At 36.2% G+C, this 19,876-nt stretch overlaps 1 protein-coding gene across 4 annotated transcripts in view; it reads right to left on the reverse strand.

The window, feature by feature from the left end:
• Positions 1–19,876, reverse strand: part of BRMS1L (BRMS1 like transcriptional repressor) — a 211,102-nt gene that overhangs the window by 19,785 nt on the left and 171,441 nt on the right. For all 4 annotated transcript variants that reach the window (XM_056811028.1, XM_007473251.3, XM_007473250.3 and 1 more), the window contains one exon: positions 15–98. In XM_056811028.1, the coding sequence (XP_056667006.1) occupies positions 15–98 (84 nt within the window). The remainder of the gene's footprint in view (positions 1–14; positions 99–19,876) is intronic.

The following is a 19,876-nucleotide window of genomic DNA, read 5'->3' on the forward strand; positions in this document are numbered from 1 at the left end:
TAGGAAAAGGATATCTGAAACAACAACTGGCTTCTTTTTATCTGGACTGAAGGGATCCTTTCTTTTCTTCCTTGACTGAAGTTCATCATTCCACAGTTCTGAAAATAAATCAAAGAATAAATATTAATTTACCTTTGAGTTTAAAAATATATGCTTTTAGAGAATGTCCTTGAACATTTAGTTCTGTCATTATACTTACTGAAATGCCTGATACTACTAAATCTCTGTAAAGAAGGAAATAACTTTTATTTGAAAAAAGAAAATATATTTTCTTTATGTTATGTTTATGTTAAATTTGGGCATTTTTAAAATCAGAATTAATTAAAATGAACATTAAAGCTAGCATACATAATTGTGATGACATATTCACAGAAATACAATCCTAGAGATAATAAGGAAAACTGGAGCTTTTTGATTCAGTGTTCAAAGTTACTTTAAGTGGAAGGTATGCAGAAAATGAGAGAGTTCTGGCAAAGATGGCTTTTTGAAAAGGAGAGGAAGTCAAATGGCCACATCCTTACTCTAGCAAAAAACCTAAAAATAACATCGAGCGACTTCATCCAACCCAAAGGAACATAAAAAAACCAGAAGTCCATGGTCAATATTAAGTAAGGGGCTCACCAAAAAATAAACCACCAGTAGAAACAAGCAAAACAATAACTTCTCAGAACAACCAGAGACTTAACAGAGAGATCTGTATCCTGCAAGGCATTATATCTGGAAGCAACAGGAGTAAAGGGGTTCTCTGGTGGTTGGATATTCAATGGATAGATCCCAGTGTCAACAAGGACCTTAGCCACCAGGGTAAGCACAGCAGAAGTCAGAACTTGACAAACCAGGCTCAGGGGCTATGAAGTATTTGGCACTCTGTACTGAGAAGCCTTGAAAAATCCAATACTCTGGGCCTAAAATCTACCCAAGGTTTGGAAAATGGGAGTATGCTAGGGTCTAAAGGAAATTAGATACTCCTAAAGACCCCAGTAAGGCTCTAAACATGTACCAGAAAGAAAAATAATAAATATAACCAAAAGAAAAATAGTTAACTTCTCTGTTTAATTCAGATTTGCTCAAAAGGACTGCTGGAATGTCATGGAAGGTCAGAAGAAATAAGCATAGGTAGGTAGGCTTAAGACAAAAAAATGTAAGCAATATGAACCCAGAGCAGGTGACAGGCCTAAGCACTTCAATAGCCCTAGGGTCATTACTGGGCCAGATATCCAAGATATATAAACAAGAAGAGAAATAAATAAACTAAATGCTATTCGCCAATAGATAACTATATCCAATAGATAAGTTCTATACATAAGTTTTCAAAATAGCTAAAAGCTATTTAAAACTACATGAAAGGATGTCCTAAACCAACAAAAAATTTTTTAAAAAAAGAAACCAAAACAAACATGAGGTTTAACCTCAAAAAATTGGTAATCATGGGAAACTAGAAGGGGCATGGAAAGATAGGCACATTAATTCAATGTCAATGGAGCTTTAAATTAGTACAACCATTATTCTGAAAACAAAGTGGCTTAAATATCTATGTACCCTTTAATGCAGATACCCAGGTCGTCATTGGCAAAAAGAAAAATTATATATTTACCAAAATGGTTATAGAGTACTTTTTTGTGGTAGCAAGGGGAAAGAATGAATTGCAGAATTATTAAACAAAGTACATGGTCTAATACTCTGAATTACTACAAAGTGGAGTAGAATCTGGAAAGTGAACATACTGGTTACTTGTAGACAAAAAGAATGACAACCACAAAAGAAATAAAAATAAACTTTGTGAAATAATGACCAAGTTTGTTCCCAAAGAATAAATATAAGGGAGTTCTTAATACACTTTTGAAGAGATGAAGGGTCTACAAATATGCAACACTGCATATAATGTCAGATTTTTTTTCTGTCTTTATTAGTTTGGGTTATTTTTTTCTCTTCCTTTTTTCTTCATAAAAATTACTTATTAAAAAGAATGGCTCAGTTTCACCTAGCAGGTAGCTCAGAAAATAGAGAGCTAAGCCAGGAGATGGGCGGTCTTGGGTTCAAACATGACCTCTGTGAATTTTAAATTTACTCGATCCTGTTTAGTCTTTAGAATTTTAGCAACCAGGAATGTATACACCCCCACTTAAGGATTAAGTATGGGGGAGGATGGTCTGTGGCCCACATGTGCTAGCAAATGACAAATCAGAAACAACTGATTGACCCTCAGGCTGTCCTAAGCCAAGTTTAAGCCACCATTGGTACATGTGAGACACAGGAAGTGATATAAGAACTTCCTTTATATTTCACATCGCTGCCTGTGAGAGGGACTTTGGCTGTTTTCTGCAGTGATTCTTGACTTGGAGGGTTGGAGCATGGAGACCTGAGACTGCCTCCCTTAGGTGACCACGTGGTTAGTGCTAAAGCTGAATCCTCTTTCCCTGGCTTTCTGAAGGCACCAGCCTCCAAGGATGAGGAAGCGTTGTGGCTACAAGCCGAGCTAGATTTAATCTTCTGAGAAGGAAGGCCCCTTGGCTGAGGCTTCTGAACTCCCCATGGCTCAGGCTAGGCTGGAGTAGATCTTCTACCCTTTTCTCTCTTTCTCCCTCATTCTTAATTTCTTACTTCTATTGTAAATAAACCACCATAAAATTCTATTCTGATGAGTATTTCATTGGAATTTAGAATTTAAATCCCTGGTGACCATTAAATAATATATTCAGTCTCAACACTAAAATTTACCCTTAACACCTCAGACACTTCCCAGATATGTGATCTTGGGAAAATAACTATCTTAACCCCCAATTGCCTAGTCTTTACAGCTCGTCTGCCTTGGAACAGATACTTAGTATCAATGTTAAGATAGAAGGGAAGGGTTTGTTACTGTTTTTGTTTTAATAGTAATTGAAAGAAATTAAGCAAGAGGTACAAAACATATTAAATGAAATGACAGCTTGGAAGGAGAGAAAGGCAAGGAGAACTGATAGTTTAGAAGAGACAGTGGTAAAACTGACCCCAAAACTCAACTCCCTGAAAATTAGAATAAGCCAAATAGAAAACAAAAATTTAATGAGACAAATAAAAATATTAAAGCAAAATTAAAAAACTGAGGGGTAAAAAGAATTGTAAGTTATACTGCCAAAAACAAGATCAAGAAAAGATCATTTAAGAAAAGTTAGGTGAGGAACTGGATAGGACCAGTGAGTTCAAAAGTACAGGGAATTCCCAGAGAGGAAACTTCCTTTACTTTTTGAAGTTGGCAGTTTCACTACAGAATTGTTTAAGTCATAGAAAATTTCCTAGAGTACTAAAAGGTTAAGTTATTAGCACAGAATTACAAAGAGGTAGGACTTGAACACAATAGGTCATACTGGTTTCTAATTCAGCTTTCTAGCTACTATGCTAAGTTGCTAAATCATCAGGCTACCTGAAAATCATGTCCTGCCACAAAAGACTGGATACCAAATTTCAAGAAATTATAAATGAAAACTTCTCAAATCTACTAAAATTAAGATATAAAATAAAAATAGAAGAAGATCCAACTGATTGCCTCCTTAAAGCTAAAAAAAAAAAAAAATCCAAGGAATATCATAGCTTAAATCCAAAGCTTCCTGGTAATACTAATTTTTAAATCACCCCAAGAAGCCAAAACACTTGATTCAAGTACCAAGAAAATAATTACAGTGACAAAGTTGGTAGCTACAACTCTAACAAAGATGAGAACTTGAAAAATGATACTCCAAAGGGCAAAAGATAAAAGTGTAGAACTAAGAATAATGTGAGAAAACTAAGACAATTCTCAGATGAAGAAATTAAAATATTTCTTAGTCTTATAAAAATGCTCCAGGGGAGGCAGAGTCAAGAGAGTGGCTTAGAAGTAGAAGTTCAGACCTCTGAAAACCTTTCCTTACCAATCACAAACTGAATGCTCCTAGGGGACTGAAAATCAAACCTAACAAAAGGACAGAGCCAAGGAACCCTCCTGCTGGACTCAAACCAAAAGGTATGCCCCGCAAAAGCCAGAATCCAAGAACATTTGTGTTTAAGAGGAAGGCAGAAGGAAGGTCCCAGGAACCCCCCCCCCACCAACTTAGAGTTCTAAGCCTCCAGTGGCAGCGGGAATCTCTGAGCAGGCAAAGGTGCTAGTCTGGAGGGCTTACCTTATAGGCAGGGCTTTGCCAGGCTCAGAGCATTGAACACAGTTGGCAGGGAAGGAGTTGGAGAGGGAGCACAGAACTAGCAACCTGGTCAGAACTGCTGAGACCCTCCATATTGCTCCAGCCTTCCAGGAGGTTTTGCCCTCAAAGCACATCCAGCCTAATCCAGCTGAACTTAATCCCATCAAAAGTCTTCAGAGCTCAGGGAAGCCCAAACTCCAGCACCCCTCCCTCACTGACTGCTGGACTTTAATCCAATCAATAGCCTCCAGAGGACAAGGAAGCTCAAACTCCAACATTCCTCCCCATCAGATTACACTGAGAGAACTGAAAAAGCTCCAAGAGGTGGAGACTGACAGAAAGCCCCAAAACCAAAAAAATGAGAGAAGCAAGAGCACAGTCAAATACAGGGAGCAAAGAAGGCATTAAATATAAGCAAACAACAGAAAAAGAAGAAAGAAATTACAATAGACAGCTCCTGTACAGGCAACAAGAAAAAAGCAAATGGAAGAGAGACAGAAGGATCAGCAAATGATAAATCAGAAATTCCAGGGAATTGGATACAGGCTTTGGAAGAACTCAAAATGCAATTCAAAACACAATTAAGAGAGGGTGAAGAAAATTGGGAAAATAACTTAAAAACTAAGATAAGTCATCTGAAAACAGAAAATAGTGTCTTGAAAGCCAAAAATCAACCAGCTTCAAAATGAGGCAAAGGAGATGAAAGATGAGGCAAAGAAGATAAAAGATGACCTCCAAAGGAAATCAGACCAGAAGGAAAAGGATGACCAAAAAGCCAAGGATGAAATCCAGTCTGTAAGAACCAGAATACAACAACTAGAATTAAGTGACCTCACAAGGCAGTAGAACACTATAAAACAAAAACCAAAAGAATGAAAAAAATTGAGGAAAATATGAAACATTTCATTCACAAAACAGAAAATGTAGAATATCGTTCAAGGAGAGGCAATTTAAGAATCATTGGTATACCAGAAGACCATGACAAAAGAAAAAGCCTGGATATAATACTACAGGAAATTATTCAAGAAAACTGCCCCAATATTCTAGAACAAGAAGGAAAAGTAGAGATTGAAAGAATCCACAGATCACCTCCTGCACTTAATCCCCAACTGACAACACCCAGGAATGTTATAGCCAAATTCAAGAACTATCAGACCAAAGAAAAGATATTACAAGCTGCCAAGAAGAAGTTATTCAGATACCATGGAACCACAGTGAGGATAACATAGGATTTGGCTGCAGCTACCCTGAAGGACCAAACAGCATGGAATATGATGTTCCAAAAAGCAAGGGAACAAGGTCTAGAACCAAGAATCAACTACCCAGAAAAACTGACTATATTCTACAGGAGAAAGAAGAATTCCAAGAATGTGTAAAGAAAAGACCAGACCTGAAAATTTGATGTCCAAGCACAGAACTCAAGAGAATCATCAAAAGGTAATTAAGAAAAAGGGAAAAAAGAATAACAAAACAAAACAACAACAACAACAACAACAAACCTTTTTTTAAAGAGATGCAATAAGTTAAAATGATATGTATCCCTATAAGAAAAGAGGTCATTGGTAACTCTTAAAAACTGTTGTTATCACCTGGGCAGCTAGAAGAATTATACTTAGAGGGAACAGTGACACACTGTATAGGATGAAATAACAACACATAAATAGGTATATAGATATATGCATGCATAAATACATATACATGTATATATATATATATACACACACACATATATATTTATGTGTATATATATATATATATAACGAGAGGTAAAAAGGAGGTTAATACTAAAAGAAATTGGAAAAGAAACAAAAGGGGATAAATTTATATGTTGCAAAGAAGCTCATGGCAGGAGAGTGGAGAACATCTATACACTGGAAGGGTAAAGTGTAAAGGAAATACTCAACTCTTACATGCATTGAAATTGACCCTAAAAGGGAAGAACAATCCAATCCATTGGGGCAGAGAATAGATTTGTGCCCTATAGGGAGAAGATGGGTAATAAGCAGACTGGTGTGGAGGCAAGCAGTATAAGGGAGGGAGAGGATGGAGGGTAATTTTAAAAAGACTGCAAATAAAATAAGGGGGGATTAGAAGAGAGGAGGATAGAAAGAGAAGTAAAATAAGGGTGAACTAAGGGGACTGATTAAAAAACAAACATTGATGTAGAAAGAAATAGTGAAAGGAGAAAAGGCAAGACTAGGAGTAGAAATCAAAATGCTGGGAAATACACAGCTGGAAATCATAACTCTGAATGTGAATGGAATGAACTCACCCATGAAACGCAAGTGAATAGTAGAGTGGATTAGAGTCCAAAACCCAACCATATGCCTTCTGCAAGAAACACACATGAGGAAGGTAAATACATATAGGGTGAAAGTAAGATGATGGAGCCAAATCTATTGGGCATCAACTGATAAAAAGAAGACAGGAGTTGCAATCATGATATCTGACAAAGCCAAAGTAAAAATAGATCTAGTCAAAAGAGATAGGGAAGGTAATTACATCCTGATAAAAGGCAGTATAGAAAATGAGGACAGTACACAGCATGTATGCACCAAATAGCATAGCATCCAAATTTTTAAAGGTGAAACTAGTGGAGCTCAAGGATGAAATAGATAGAAAAACTCTACTAGTGGGAGACCTGAACCTTCCTCTATCAGAACTAGATAAATCAAACCAAAAAATAAATAAGAAAGAGGTAAGAGAAGTGAATTAATTCTTAGAAAAATTAAAGATAGTACATATATGGAGAAAAATAAATGGGGACAAAAAGAAATACACCTTCTTTTCAGCAGCACATGGTATATTCACAAAGATTTACTAGGGCATAAAAACATTGCAAACAACTGCAAAAGAGGAGAAATAATAAATGAGGCCTCAAATGACAATGCAATGAAAATAATAATTAGTAATGGTACATGGAGAGGTAAATTAAAAATTAATTGGAAATTAAACAATACAATTCTCCAAAACCGGTTAGCCAAAGAACAAATTATAGAAACAATCAATAATTTCATTGAAGATAATGTCAATGATGAGACATCCTTTCAAAACCTATGGATTGCAGCCAAAGCAGTACTCAGGGGGAAATTTATATCCTTGAGTTTATATATTAACAAAATAGGGAGAGTAGAGTTCAATGAATTGGGCATGCAAATTAAAAAACTAGAAAGTGAACAAATTAAAAATCCTCAGATGAAGACTAAATTAGAGATCCTAAAGATCAAAGGAGAAATTAATAAAATTGAAAGTCAAAGAACTATTGATTTAATAAATAAGACTAGAAGCTGGTACTTTGAAAAAACAAATAAAATAGACAAAGCAATTGACAGTCTAATTAAAAAAAGGAAAGAAGAAAACCAAATTGACAATATCCAAGATGAAAAGGGAAACCTCATCTCTAATGAAGAGGAAAATTAAGGCAATCATTAAAAACAATTATGACCAAGTATATGGCAACAAATATGGCAATCTAGGTGATATGGATGAATACTTACAAAAATATAAATTGACTAGACTAAAGAGGAAGAAATACATTACCTAAACAACCCCATATCAGAAAAAGAAATTGAACAAGCCATCAGAGAACTCCCTAAGAAAAAATCCCCAGGTCCAGATGGATTCACAAATGAATTCTATCAAAAATTCAAAGAACAACTAATCCCAATATCATACAAACTATTTGACAGAATAAGCCAAGAAGGAGTTCTACCAAATTCATTTTACGACACAAATACGGTACTGATCCCAAAACCAGGCAGGTCAAAAACAGAGAAAGAAAACTACAGTCCAACCTCCCTAATGAATATAGATGCAAAAATCATAAATAGGATACTAGCAAAAAGACTGCAGCAAGTCATCACAACGGTTATTCACTATGACCAGGTAGGATTCATACCAGGAATGCAAGGTTTGTTCAACATTAGGAAAATCATCCACATAATTGACCATATTAACAAGCAAACTGAAAAAAATCACATGATTATCTCAATAGATGCAGAAAAAGCCTTTGATAAAATACAACACTCATTCCTATTGAAAACACTAGAAAGTATAGGAATAGAAGGACCTTTCCTAAAAATAATAAACAGTATATATCTGAAACCATCAGCAAACATCATCTGCAATGGGGATAAACTAGAAGCCTTCCCAAAAAGATCAGGAGTGAAACAAGAATGACCATTATCACCCCTATTCTTTATTAAACATTGTATTAGAAACACTAGCAGTAGCAATTAGAGAAGAAAAATAAATTGAAGGTATTAAAATTGGCAATGAGGAGTCCAAGCTATCACTCTTTGTGGATGATATGATGGTCTACTTAAAGAATCCTAGAGAATCAACCAAAAAGCTGGTCGAAATAATCAACAACTTTAGCAAAGTTGCAGGATACAAAATAAGCCCTCATAAGTCATCAGCATTTCTATATATCTCCAACCCATTACAGCAGCAAGAATTAGAAAGAGAAATTCCATTTAACATCACCCTAGACAATATAAAATACTTAGGAATCTATCTGCCATGGCAAATACAGGAACAATATGAACACAACTACAAAATACTCTCCACACAATTAAAACTAGATCTAAACAATTGGAGAAACATTGATTGCTCATGGATATGATGAGCTAACATAATAAAAATGACAATCTTCCCCAAATTAATTTATTTATTTAGTGCCATACCCATTGAACAACCAAAAAACTTTTTTACTGAATTATTAAAAAAAAACATAACAAAGTTCATTTGGAAGAATAAAAGATCAAGGATATCCAGGGAAATCATAAAAAAATGCAAAGGAAGGAGGACTTGCAGTCCCAGATCTCAAACTATACTATAAAGTAGTGGTTATCAAAACAATTTGGTACTGGCTAAGAGACACAAAGTAGGATCAGTGGAATAGATAAGGGGTAAATGACCTGAGTAAGATAGTCTATGATAAGCCCAAAGATCTGACTTTTTGGGACCAAAACCCACTAATTGATAAAAACTGCTGGGAAAATTGGAAGGCTGTCTGGGAGAGATTAGGTTTGGATGAACACCCCACACCCTACACCAAGATAAACTCAGAATGGGTGAATGACCTAAATATAAAGAAGGAAACTATAAGTAAATTAGGCAAACACAGAATAGTATACTTGTCAGATCTTTGGGAAAGAAAAGACTTTAAAACCAAGCAAGAGATAGAAAAAAAACACAAAATGTAAAATCAATAATTTTTATTACATTAAATTAAAAAGTTTCTGTACAAACAAAACTAATGCATCCAAAATTAGAAGGGAAGCAACAAATTGGGAAACAATCTTCATTACAAAAACATCTTACAAAGGTCCAATTACTCAAATTTATAAAGAACTAAACTGATTGTACAAAAAGTCAAGCCATTCTCCAATTGATAAATGGGCAACGGACATAAATAGGCAATTTTCAGTTAAAGAAATCAAAACTATTAATAAGCATATGAAAAGTGTTCTAAATCTCTAATAATCAGAGAAATGCAAATCAAAACAACTCTGAGGTAATCACCTCACACCTAGCAGATTGGCTAACATGACAGCAAAGGAAAGTAATGAATGCTGGAGAGGGGTGTGGCAAACTTGGGAAATTAATGCATTGCTGGTGGAGTTGTGAAATAATCCAACCATTTTGGAGGGCAATTTGGAATATGCCCAAAAGGCGCTAAAAGACTGCCCTTTGATCCAGCCATAGCACTGCTGGGTATTGTATGCCAAAGAGATAATAAGGAAAAAGACTTGTACAAGAATATTCATAGCTGCACTCTTTCTGGTGGCCAAAAATTGGAAAATGAGGGGATGCCCTTCAATTGGGGAATTTCTGAACAAATTGTGGTATATGTTGGTGATGGAATACTATTGTGCTCAAAGGAATAATAAAATGGAGGAATTCCATGGGAATTGGAACAACCTCCAGGTTTTGATGCAGAGTAAAAGGAGCAGAACCAGGAAAACATTTTACACAGAGACTGATACACTGTGGTACAACCAAATGTAATGGATTTCTCCATTAGTGGCATTGCAGTGATCCTGAACAACTTGGAGGATTCTACAAGAGAAACTACCATCCACATTCAGAGGAAACACTGTGGGAGTAAAAACACCGAAGAAAAATAACTGCTTGAATATATGGGTCGAAGGGATATGGTTGGGGATGTAGACTCTAAATGAACATTGTAGTACAAACAACATCATTGAAATAGGTTCTGATCAAGGACACAAGTAATACCCAATGAAATTGAGTGTTGGCTGTGGGAAGGGGGGTGGAGAGGAGGGAAAGAAATAAAGTGAGTATTGTAACAAAAAAAAAGAAAATAAAGAAATTTTTTTAAATGCTCCAAATCAGTATTAATTAGAGAAATGCAAATTGACACAACTCTGAGGTACCCCTTCACACCTATCAGATTGACTAATATCATAAAAATGAGAAAATGATAAATGTTTGGAGAGGATATGGAAAAATTGGGACACAAAACCTGTTGGTGAACAGATACATCCTTTCTGGAGGACAATCTGAAACTATGCCCAAAGAACCACAAAACTAGGCATACCCTTTGAACAAGCATATGTGAAGACTGGTTTTAGCTATTTCTGGATTTTAACAAAGAAGATACTTAGTCTAATAAAATCAGGGAGGTTGTGAACATTAAATTACTCCACCCTACTTAGACTGTACTTTAAGGGAAGATAAAGTTGTAATCTCCTGATTGAACAATGAAGGTACTTAACTCTTACTGTATAGTGAAGGTAGAACTTTAAGTCAAGTCTATTTTAAGATCTTAATACAAAAAGGTGTTAAGTAACTATAAAGGTTAAATTAATCACAAAAAGGTTAAGAAACTCACAAAAGGTGAACTTAACAAAGAAGTGTTAAGTAACTCTGAAGATATAATCTAATCAAAGAAGATGAGAACTCTAAAAGATATGGGCATTTAAAGGAGGAGACACAAGAGTGAAAGGTCTATACATTTGGCTCACATCCTCTCTCGGGCACCTTTCTGGAGGCGGAGAGTTGGCTAATGGCAGTGTGTTGGACCTTTCGGCATCTTAGCACAGCTACAAGCTATTGTCCAGTTCGATGGTGAGTTTCTGGCTGAGTTTTCTTCCTTTACTTTCCAACTTTATTATAATCTTCTTCAGAGACCTAGAGGATTTTAAACCCCCCCTGGCACAGGCCAGGTAGGAGAAATCCTATATCCTCTTCCCTTCTTCTCCTTAAATTCCTTCCCTCTATATTAAATAAATTACCATAAAATTCCAGACTGACTTGGGTATTTTATTTGAGATTTCCCTTGGCGACCAATTAAATCTAGATTTTAAGTCACAACCCTAAAATAATCTTTACACATACCACTACTAGGTCTGTATCGCAACAAGATAAAAGAGAAGGGAAGAATCTACTTGTTCAAAATATGGGGAAATGGCTGAATAAGTTTTAGTATGTGACTGTAATGGAATACTCCTGTACCATAAAAAAATGATAAGCAAGATGATCACACACATGCACACGCCAAAAAAGAAAGAACCACTGGAAAAGCTTATAAGGAATGACACGAAGTGAGATGAATAGAACCAGAAGAACATTGTACACAGTAACAACAATAGTGTACAATAATTGACTGTGAATGACTTAACAATGTGTCAACAATGATTCAACAATGTAAGGATCCAGGACAACTCCAAGACCTAATGACAAAAGAAGGGAGCTTCACTCAACTAAATCAACTTGAATTATTTTCAGCATTTTCGGTCTCTTACCTGGCTATAGCTAAATTAAATCTCCTTTTGCTAACTACTGAATGTGTCTCATTTTGTTCCAGTATTGAATCAAATTAACAAAATGCTGTCCTGAGTCAGAATAAGCCAGAACATATGTATAATCAAGGATTTTATTATTAAATTTAGCATAAATATTGCTCGTTTATATCAAGTTTGTGATCAATTAAAACCCTCAAAATGTCATCGTGTGAATTGCTATCATGTACTGGTGTGATTTATTTATCCATTAATTTTCAAGGCTCTGTCTTTGGCCTTCTTCAACTATTTGAGGACCTCATTACTCCAAATAAGTTAAATTATCACAAATATAGACAGTATATATTTTTTCTCCTGAGTTCCAGTTCCACATATCCAAATGTTACTAGAAATTTCAAACTTGATGTCCCACAGACATCTCAAACTCAATGATGTCCAAAACAGAATTCATTATCTTTTGTGGAAAACCTACTCCTTTTCTGAACTTTCCTATTTCTGATAAGGGTTCTACCATCCTTCGTTTTACCTAGTGTGACAAGGAAATCACTTTAAAAGACTGATATATATTAATTTAAGGTCGCCAAGGAATTCAGCTATGTAACTCCTAAATGAAAACTCAAGTCAGCAGTCAACCTTTTATGGAGTTTAATTACAAACAGGAGGAAGAAAGGTATTAGAGATAGAGAGAGGGAGAGAGAGAGAGAAAGAGAGAAAGAAAGGGGAGAGAAGGGAATAGGGCTTAAATACCCCTTCTGTTTAGGCTGGGCCAAAAGGCCCAAGCCCTTAGATAGCTGAGGCAAAGAAAAGAGATCAGTCTCTATCACTCACGTGACCAAAATGGAGAAACAGTCTCAGGGGCCTCCACCTCCAGCTTCCTTCAGAGCAAACTTCTCAAAGCACCACCTCTCAGAGCAAAAACCTCTCCAACCAACCACCCCTCAGTCCTCAGACCTCTCTATCTTTAAGGAAACCATCCAAGTTCCCTCCCCTCAGTTCTCACATCTACCAATCACTGTCCATGTCTTCCCTGTGCCAATGGTGGCTCTAGCTTAACCCAGGACCACCCAGAGGTCTGTGGCTTTGCACATGTCTGTTGAAGGTCATATTCTCAAATAATTAAATCTTGATCCTTTGCTGCAGCCCTTCCTAAATCCTGTTAGGACTGAGTGGGGTGGAAATTGTATTTTCCAAGACCTGGTTCTGTCATTCCAAGTATCTCTATTGTATCAATTCTAAAATCAATCATGACTCAAAGAACTTCCTGTTCTATGCTTAAGCATAGGTCAAAAGCCCTTTCCATTGTTCAGCAAAAGGTTTCTGTCCTAAAGTAATCTTAAGAAGGGAGGAGAAGGAACCTCCCATGCCAATGGGGTTCACATTCCAATAGAGTTCCCACTATCAATAGGAAATTTTTCAAGTATGAAATTTCCCAATGGTGAAATTTCCAACATTTATAAGTCTAAGAAATTTTAAGGTTTACACTAGGTTAGAAAAATTTGACTCAAATTACAAATGCAAAAAGTTGCCAAGGCTTATTATTTCTCCCTCAATAACATCTTTCATAGCCATCTTGTTTCTATTTATGCAAGTGCCTATAATATAGTATGGCCTATATATTTGCAACAGCCTCCTAATTGGTCTTCTGGTCTCTTCCAAATCCATTATAACCTTCATACACACAACTTCTAAAGTAATTTTCCTAAAATTTGGTTCTATGTCATTTCCTACTCAAATCCCCTTTTAGATTAAACATAAATGTTTCTGTTTGGCTTTTTAAAAGCTTTAAATCTGACCCCATCCAACCTATCTTTCTAAGCTTGTTATCTGTTATCCTATCTTATGTTCTGAAGTCCAGCCACTTTGGCTTCCTGTCATTCCTTACACAATGTCCTTTCATTTCTTGTCACCATTCCTTTTCACCAATGTACATGCTGCCTCCTCTGATAGAAAATAAGTTCCCTCAGAGTAGGGATTGTTTAATTTTTGTCTTTGTATCCCTAGCATCTAGCACAATACCTGACACACAATGGTGCTTAATAAGCAAATTTTGATTGACTAAATGGGTTTCAGTTCCAAGAATGTTCTGAATCTTGATTGCATCCTAGCCACAAAATCTGACAAATATAAATGTGTTTATTCAAGCAAAAAACTCCTACTTAATAGGAAGGCACTGTGTTAGCTGCTGATAATTCATTCAATAACATGCATTAGATTCATTTAACATAATTATATTCATCATATATAATTATAGTTTATATAAGGTTAGAAAGAGATAGTTCCTGCTTTAATGAAGCTTACATTAAAAAAAAGTATTAAAAATAATTATAATAGAAGGAGAATGAGAGTGGTCCAGGAAAAATGCTATGAGAAATGTTAAGGAGAGAGAAATCACTTGGAGCCCTGTGTGTGTGTGTGTGTGTGAGAATCGATGGGAATAGTCAATATTGCAGGTGTTGTGGGAAGGCAGACATACTAATGTACAGTTGTTGAAGCTTTGACTTGGACCAATTCTTCTGGAAAGTAATTTGGATATATGCTAAAAAGGTGTTTAAATTGTTCATAGCTTTTGATCCAGAGATCAATTACAAATAATATAATCTAAAGAGGTTAAAGATAGAAAAAAGAATCCAAATACCAAAATGAGAGAACAGCTAGGTGCCCCTGTGGATAGAATGTTAGGCAAGGAATCAAATGACTCATGTTCCTAAGGTCAAATCTGGCTTCAAATACTTACTAGCTATGTGACCCTGAGCAAGTCAAAATTATATAAATACTTATTGGTAAGCTTCTCAAACAATTTAAGTAATTTCATAATTTTTATTATGCTGATGAGGTCCAACCCTCTAATTATCCCTCTAATGTAATGATTATCCCTCTAACTATTTAAGTCACTGAAAAATTTTTTTAAAGTATATTTTGTAATTTTATTTAAATGTCTTGAGTTCATCTTGGCATTTTGATATGATAATCTATGTATTTTCTAGTTATTTTGAAAGATATTTCCTTTTCTATTTTTCCTCCTAGGTTATTATATTGCTATCTAGAAACACTGGCAATTTTGTGGATTTATTTTGTATATTTAGTGTTGTCCTTCATATTCAAAAAAGACAAAATGATGTCACTATATCAGGATGAATGTATAGTGTCTCACTGTGGCTGATCAAACCAATACAAGCTCAGAAGGCTGTACCACAAGCTGTGTACAAATAGCCCATATGAACATCTGGGATGGAGATCTTTCTAAATTTGCAAATCTCACATTTTTTGAACTACTGCAATTCTGCTTTGCTCACAGAGCACAGCACTTTCATTGATGCAGTCACACAGGATGGACTTCTGCCACTGTGTGTGTCTCACAATTGATACTAAAGTCCTTCAGAGACCTTAAAAGTGCTTATTCTGACTCTATGTGAGTGCCTGTCTTTTTGAGTTCTTTGTAAAACAGTTTTTTAAGCAAACATGCTTTTGGAATTAGAATAACATGGCCAGCCCATAGAAGTCATGCTTTCTGCATTAGAGTCTAGATGCCTAGCAGTTTAGCTCAATAAAGGACCTCAGCATAAAGTGATCTTCAGGATCTTCCTTAAGACAATTCAAATAGAGTGATTCATTTTCCTAGTATGGCACTGTTACACTGTCCAGGTATCACAGACATACAACAATAAGGTCATATAATGGCTCTGTAGAACTTCATTATGATACACAGTCTAATATTTCTTCACTCCCACACTTTCCTTTGGAGCCTTCCAAACACTAAGCTAGCTCTGGCAATGTGCATATCAACCTCATCGTCTATGTTTATATTCCTGGAAAGTGTACTGCCAAGGTAAATTAACTTATCCACATTATCCATTTGCTATCATCAATGGTTCTACCTAGGAATGATGCAGTGCTAGCTGATGAAGAACTTCTGTTTTCCTGGTGTTAATTATCAGGTCAAAATTAGCACAAGCAGCAGAGGCTGCACTCAATTGTGCACAATCATCTGTGAAAGACACACCAATTCTCCCTCCACTTTAGTCTTGGCTTATAGCCTTTTCAAATTAAATAATTTCTTTTCCAAGCTGTAGAGGACCTTCATGCTATTTCTATCCATATCAAAGACTTCCAACATCACTGAAAACATCATGCTAATAAAAACCACAACAATAAGCACATAGCCCTGCTTCATTCCAATGGTGACTAGAAAAAGCATGAGGGCATCGTTCAGTTTCAGCTGTCATACAATACTGATTAACTTTGGGTCACCAAATTTTGTTATGATCTTCCATAAGCCCCCATTACTGACTCTATCAAAGGCCTTGGCCAGATTAATGAATGTTGTATACATATCTCTATTCTTCTCCTGATATTTCTCCTGAAGTTGTTAGGTAGCAAATACCATGTTTCTTGGACCTTTCTTCCATGTGAAAGATCAGCCTAAGGAGCCTAAGGAGGACTTTGGCAAGAATCTTGCCAGCAATGACTAAGAGGGCAGCCCTGTGATTGTCAGAGGGCAACTTATTTCCTTTCTCTTTAAAGAGGTGGACAATGGAGGCATCTTGGACATCTTGGAGGATGACTTCCTCTTCCTATATAACCTAGAAAATTTCAGTCAGCTTTTATATGAGCAGTAAGTTCCTTACCCTATAAATCTCAGCTGGAATGGAATCTACATAAGATGCTTTGCCACATGAGAGGAGCCTAACAGTATTCAAAACTCTTCTTCAGTTGGAAGTTCATCTAGAGAGGAACTGACTTCAACTTGAAGGATATGGTCAATAATTTCAGCATTTATTGATGATAATCTGTTGCAAATATTATAGAACTGTTCAGTCCATCTCTCCAGAATCATTTCCTTATCACTGATGAGTGTGACTCCATGGGATCTGAGTAGCTGAGATACACAATGTCTTTGGCCCATAAAGAGCCTTCAAGGTATCAAAGAAGTGCTTTGGGTTACTATCAGCATAAAACTGAATTATATCTATCTGCCTTTTTATTGAGCTAAGAATCCTGCATCACTCTAATCTTCATTAGCATTTTGTTCTTGATAGAATTAAATGCTGGTTTTTTAGAGATAGGTGAATTATCCTACTGGTAAACTCTGTGGAGTTCTTGTTTTTCACTAAGTAGCTTCTAAATTTCCTCATCATTTTCATCAAATTAATCCTATTTGTCACTAATATGGTCCAGATGAGTAAATGCAATGCTGTATATCAAATCTCTGAAAGTTGTTCATTCATTTTCTTCTCCACTGTTGGCAACCATGTATAGGCTCAGTTTTCCCTCCAAGTCAGCAACAAACAGTTCACACACTGAGAAGTGTTCTAATCTGTTAACTATAAATCTTTCCTTGGGACCACCACTTTTGTTGAATGTGAATATTTAGGTTGGAAATGATAAATCCACTACTCTGCAACATACATCATCTTCACCACTGTCACACCCTGTTTCTTCTCCTTATAAAGACAATCTATTAAATGCCTGTGCTTGCTTTGAAGGTACATTTATGAAGTTTTATTGTATTTAAGTAAATGGAAGACAATGTTGGTGTTAAGGTCATGTGATACACAGGTCTTCAGTAGTAAGTGACTGTTGCTGTTGCTCTTTCTGATAATTCTTCTCAAAGACCCCCCACCATGTCTGTGCCTACTCTGGCATTAAGGTCACCCAGAAATACAAACTTGTCATCTTTTGACATACGGCCAAGGGTATCTAGATTTTCATAAAACTTTTTCTTTGATTTCTTCAGGGTTTATCATGATGGAAGCATATGCACTGTTGATGGTAGTGTGGCACTTCTTCTGCAAATGGTGATTGCATTGACATGAGCCTATCATTCACTCCATTTGAGGGGCATACAAGGTTTTGATTAGATCATATTTGATTGGGAAACTGTGAAAGAGGAATTAGAAATGCATGCACAAAAGCCAGAAGCAGCAGCTGAGTGGTGACCTGTCAATCAAACCAAGGTTGCACTTGAAATGTTACCGAGAAACAGTTGAAGGTAAAAGCCAACTGTGGCTGAAATCTGGACTTGTCTTCTGCTGGTTGTCATATACCAGGGAAGGAGGAGCTGATTTATCTCTTGGACTTGGATAATTTCTTTGGCTTGCTTTGTTTATGACAGTGACTGAAAGTCAAACCTATCAATCATTCCTCTCAAGTTGAACTCTATTCCAATATCCTCCAACCTGTAGCATAGGGAAATTCCCAACCCTCTTACTCCATTCTCTATCCCTTCCTGTATTCCCCAATTAAACCCCTTACTTAAGATAAAGAAGAGAAAATGTATTTTCATTTGAGACACCACCAACTCACCCTGAGTGATTTAGTAGGCAGAAGAAGACAAAGGGGAGGGAAGCAGAAGAGGGTGAAGAGGGAGGCTGGGAGAGAGGGAGGAAATGGGAGGAAGGGAGGTATAGAGGGAGGAGGGGAAGACAGAAGAAATAGGATAACTGCCCAACCTGTTAGCTATCAATTACCCTTCAAATATACCCCAATATTATTATCTATTACAAAACCTACACCAGCTTCATGGCACTCCTTACCATAGTGGCCACTCTAGAAAAACACATATCCAGCTCCAACTTGAGTAATCTGGTCAGCCTTGTTTCACTCAGGACTGCCATTTGGATGAGGTACCTGCTGAGTTTTCTCACAGTAAGTGTTGTTCATCTTCCAAGTCTACTGGATTAAGTACTATCCATAGGTATGCATAATTTCCATGTACCAGTGGTGACTAGAATCACCTTCACAAAAGTTTTTGTACTGTTATTGTGTTTTGACTGCAAGGTAGGATCCACACTTTCTAAAGTAAGCCAGGGTTAGGTGAAGAAGATAATTTTTAGGACACCTTTTCTAGCCAAGAGTCAAGAGATAAACAGTACAGTCCTTTAAAAAGACTGCACAAACACCCAGAAATTTGCCAAATCCCACTTCTGCTTCCAGTGAGAAGACAACCCTATGTCCTGGATGATTTGTGTGCAGAGTTGTGACTACATCTCCCAGTGTATTTATATCTGCTGCTTTTTCACTTGTCTGTCACTACTGGATTTTCAAGGCAGGAGTAAAATAATAAAATAATGAGATAATAAAATGATAAAATGGTAGGGTGAATGTCTTTTGACTGACAAATAAATTGGGTTTAAGTGAGGCAGAATTGCATAAAGTCATTGACTTCTCTATTCCAGAGGCAGTTAAGTTGACTAGCAAGACAAGAATTAAGAGATAGCTCAGGTTGTGGTAGGTGACTTAGGCTCCTAAGATGTCTAACCAAGTTCATGACTGCTGGAACAAATAGTTCTCATTTGCCCATTCCACCAAAGGAAAGTCTTCATATACTTGGGGTAGCTACCCCACTAACTCACCAAAAGGTTTGAGATTTGTTGATGGCGAGTTTCACTGGACTGCTAAGATGCTCTACATGCTCTACAGCTTCTTAAAGCAACAGATAAGAATTGGGTGACAAGTGGACACTAAAGGCAAAATGAGCCCAACTAGTCCTCACACCAGAGGTACTAGTCCTCCCTGAATACTCCATACACACCTTTTGTAAACTGATACTATATTATCTCAGTTGATTTATTTTGCTGCTTTGCTACCTGTAAAGTGTCAGTATTTATTTCTTTAGTTTATTTATCTTGTCCCAATGCTATTTGTAGAAGTATGCCAATCCTTACCTCATTTATTCTTTTATAGAGGAAGTTTCAATAATGCTACCTTTTGATTATATATGTATATATCAAGCAAAACTATATATTTTATATGTGATGCTATTATATATACGCTTTTATTACATTGTGTATATTTCCTTTTCAATTTCCTTTTAATATTACTTCTAATTTTTCCAGTTTAAAGAAAATTCTCCTTGATAGAGAAGGAAAAATGGAAAATGGGATTCCCTTTCTTTCTACAGTATTACACTCTTTTCCCGAAGGAGGTGGTGTCTCTGTCTTCCTCATTATTATA

The sequence above is a fragment of the Monodelphis domestica genome, chromosome 1 (genome assembly GCF_027887165.1).
Source record: "Monodelphis domestica isolate mMonDom1 chromosome 1, mMonDom1.pri, whole genome shotgun sequence".
In the NCBI taxonomy this organism is placed as follows: Eukaryota; Metazoa; Chordata; class Mammalia; order Didelphimorphia; family Didelphidae; genus Monodelphis; species Monodelphis domestica.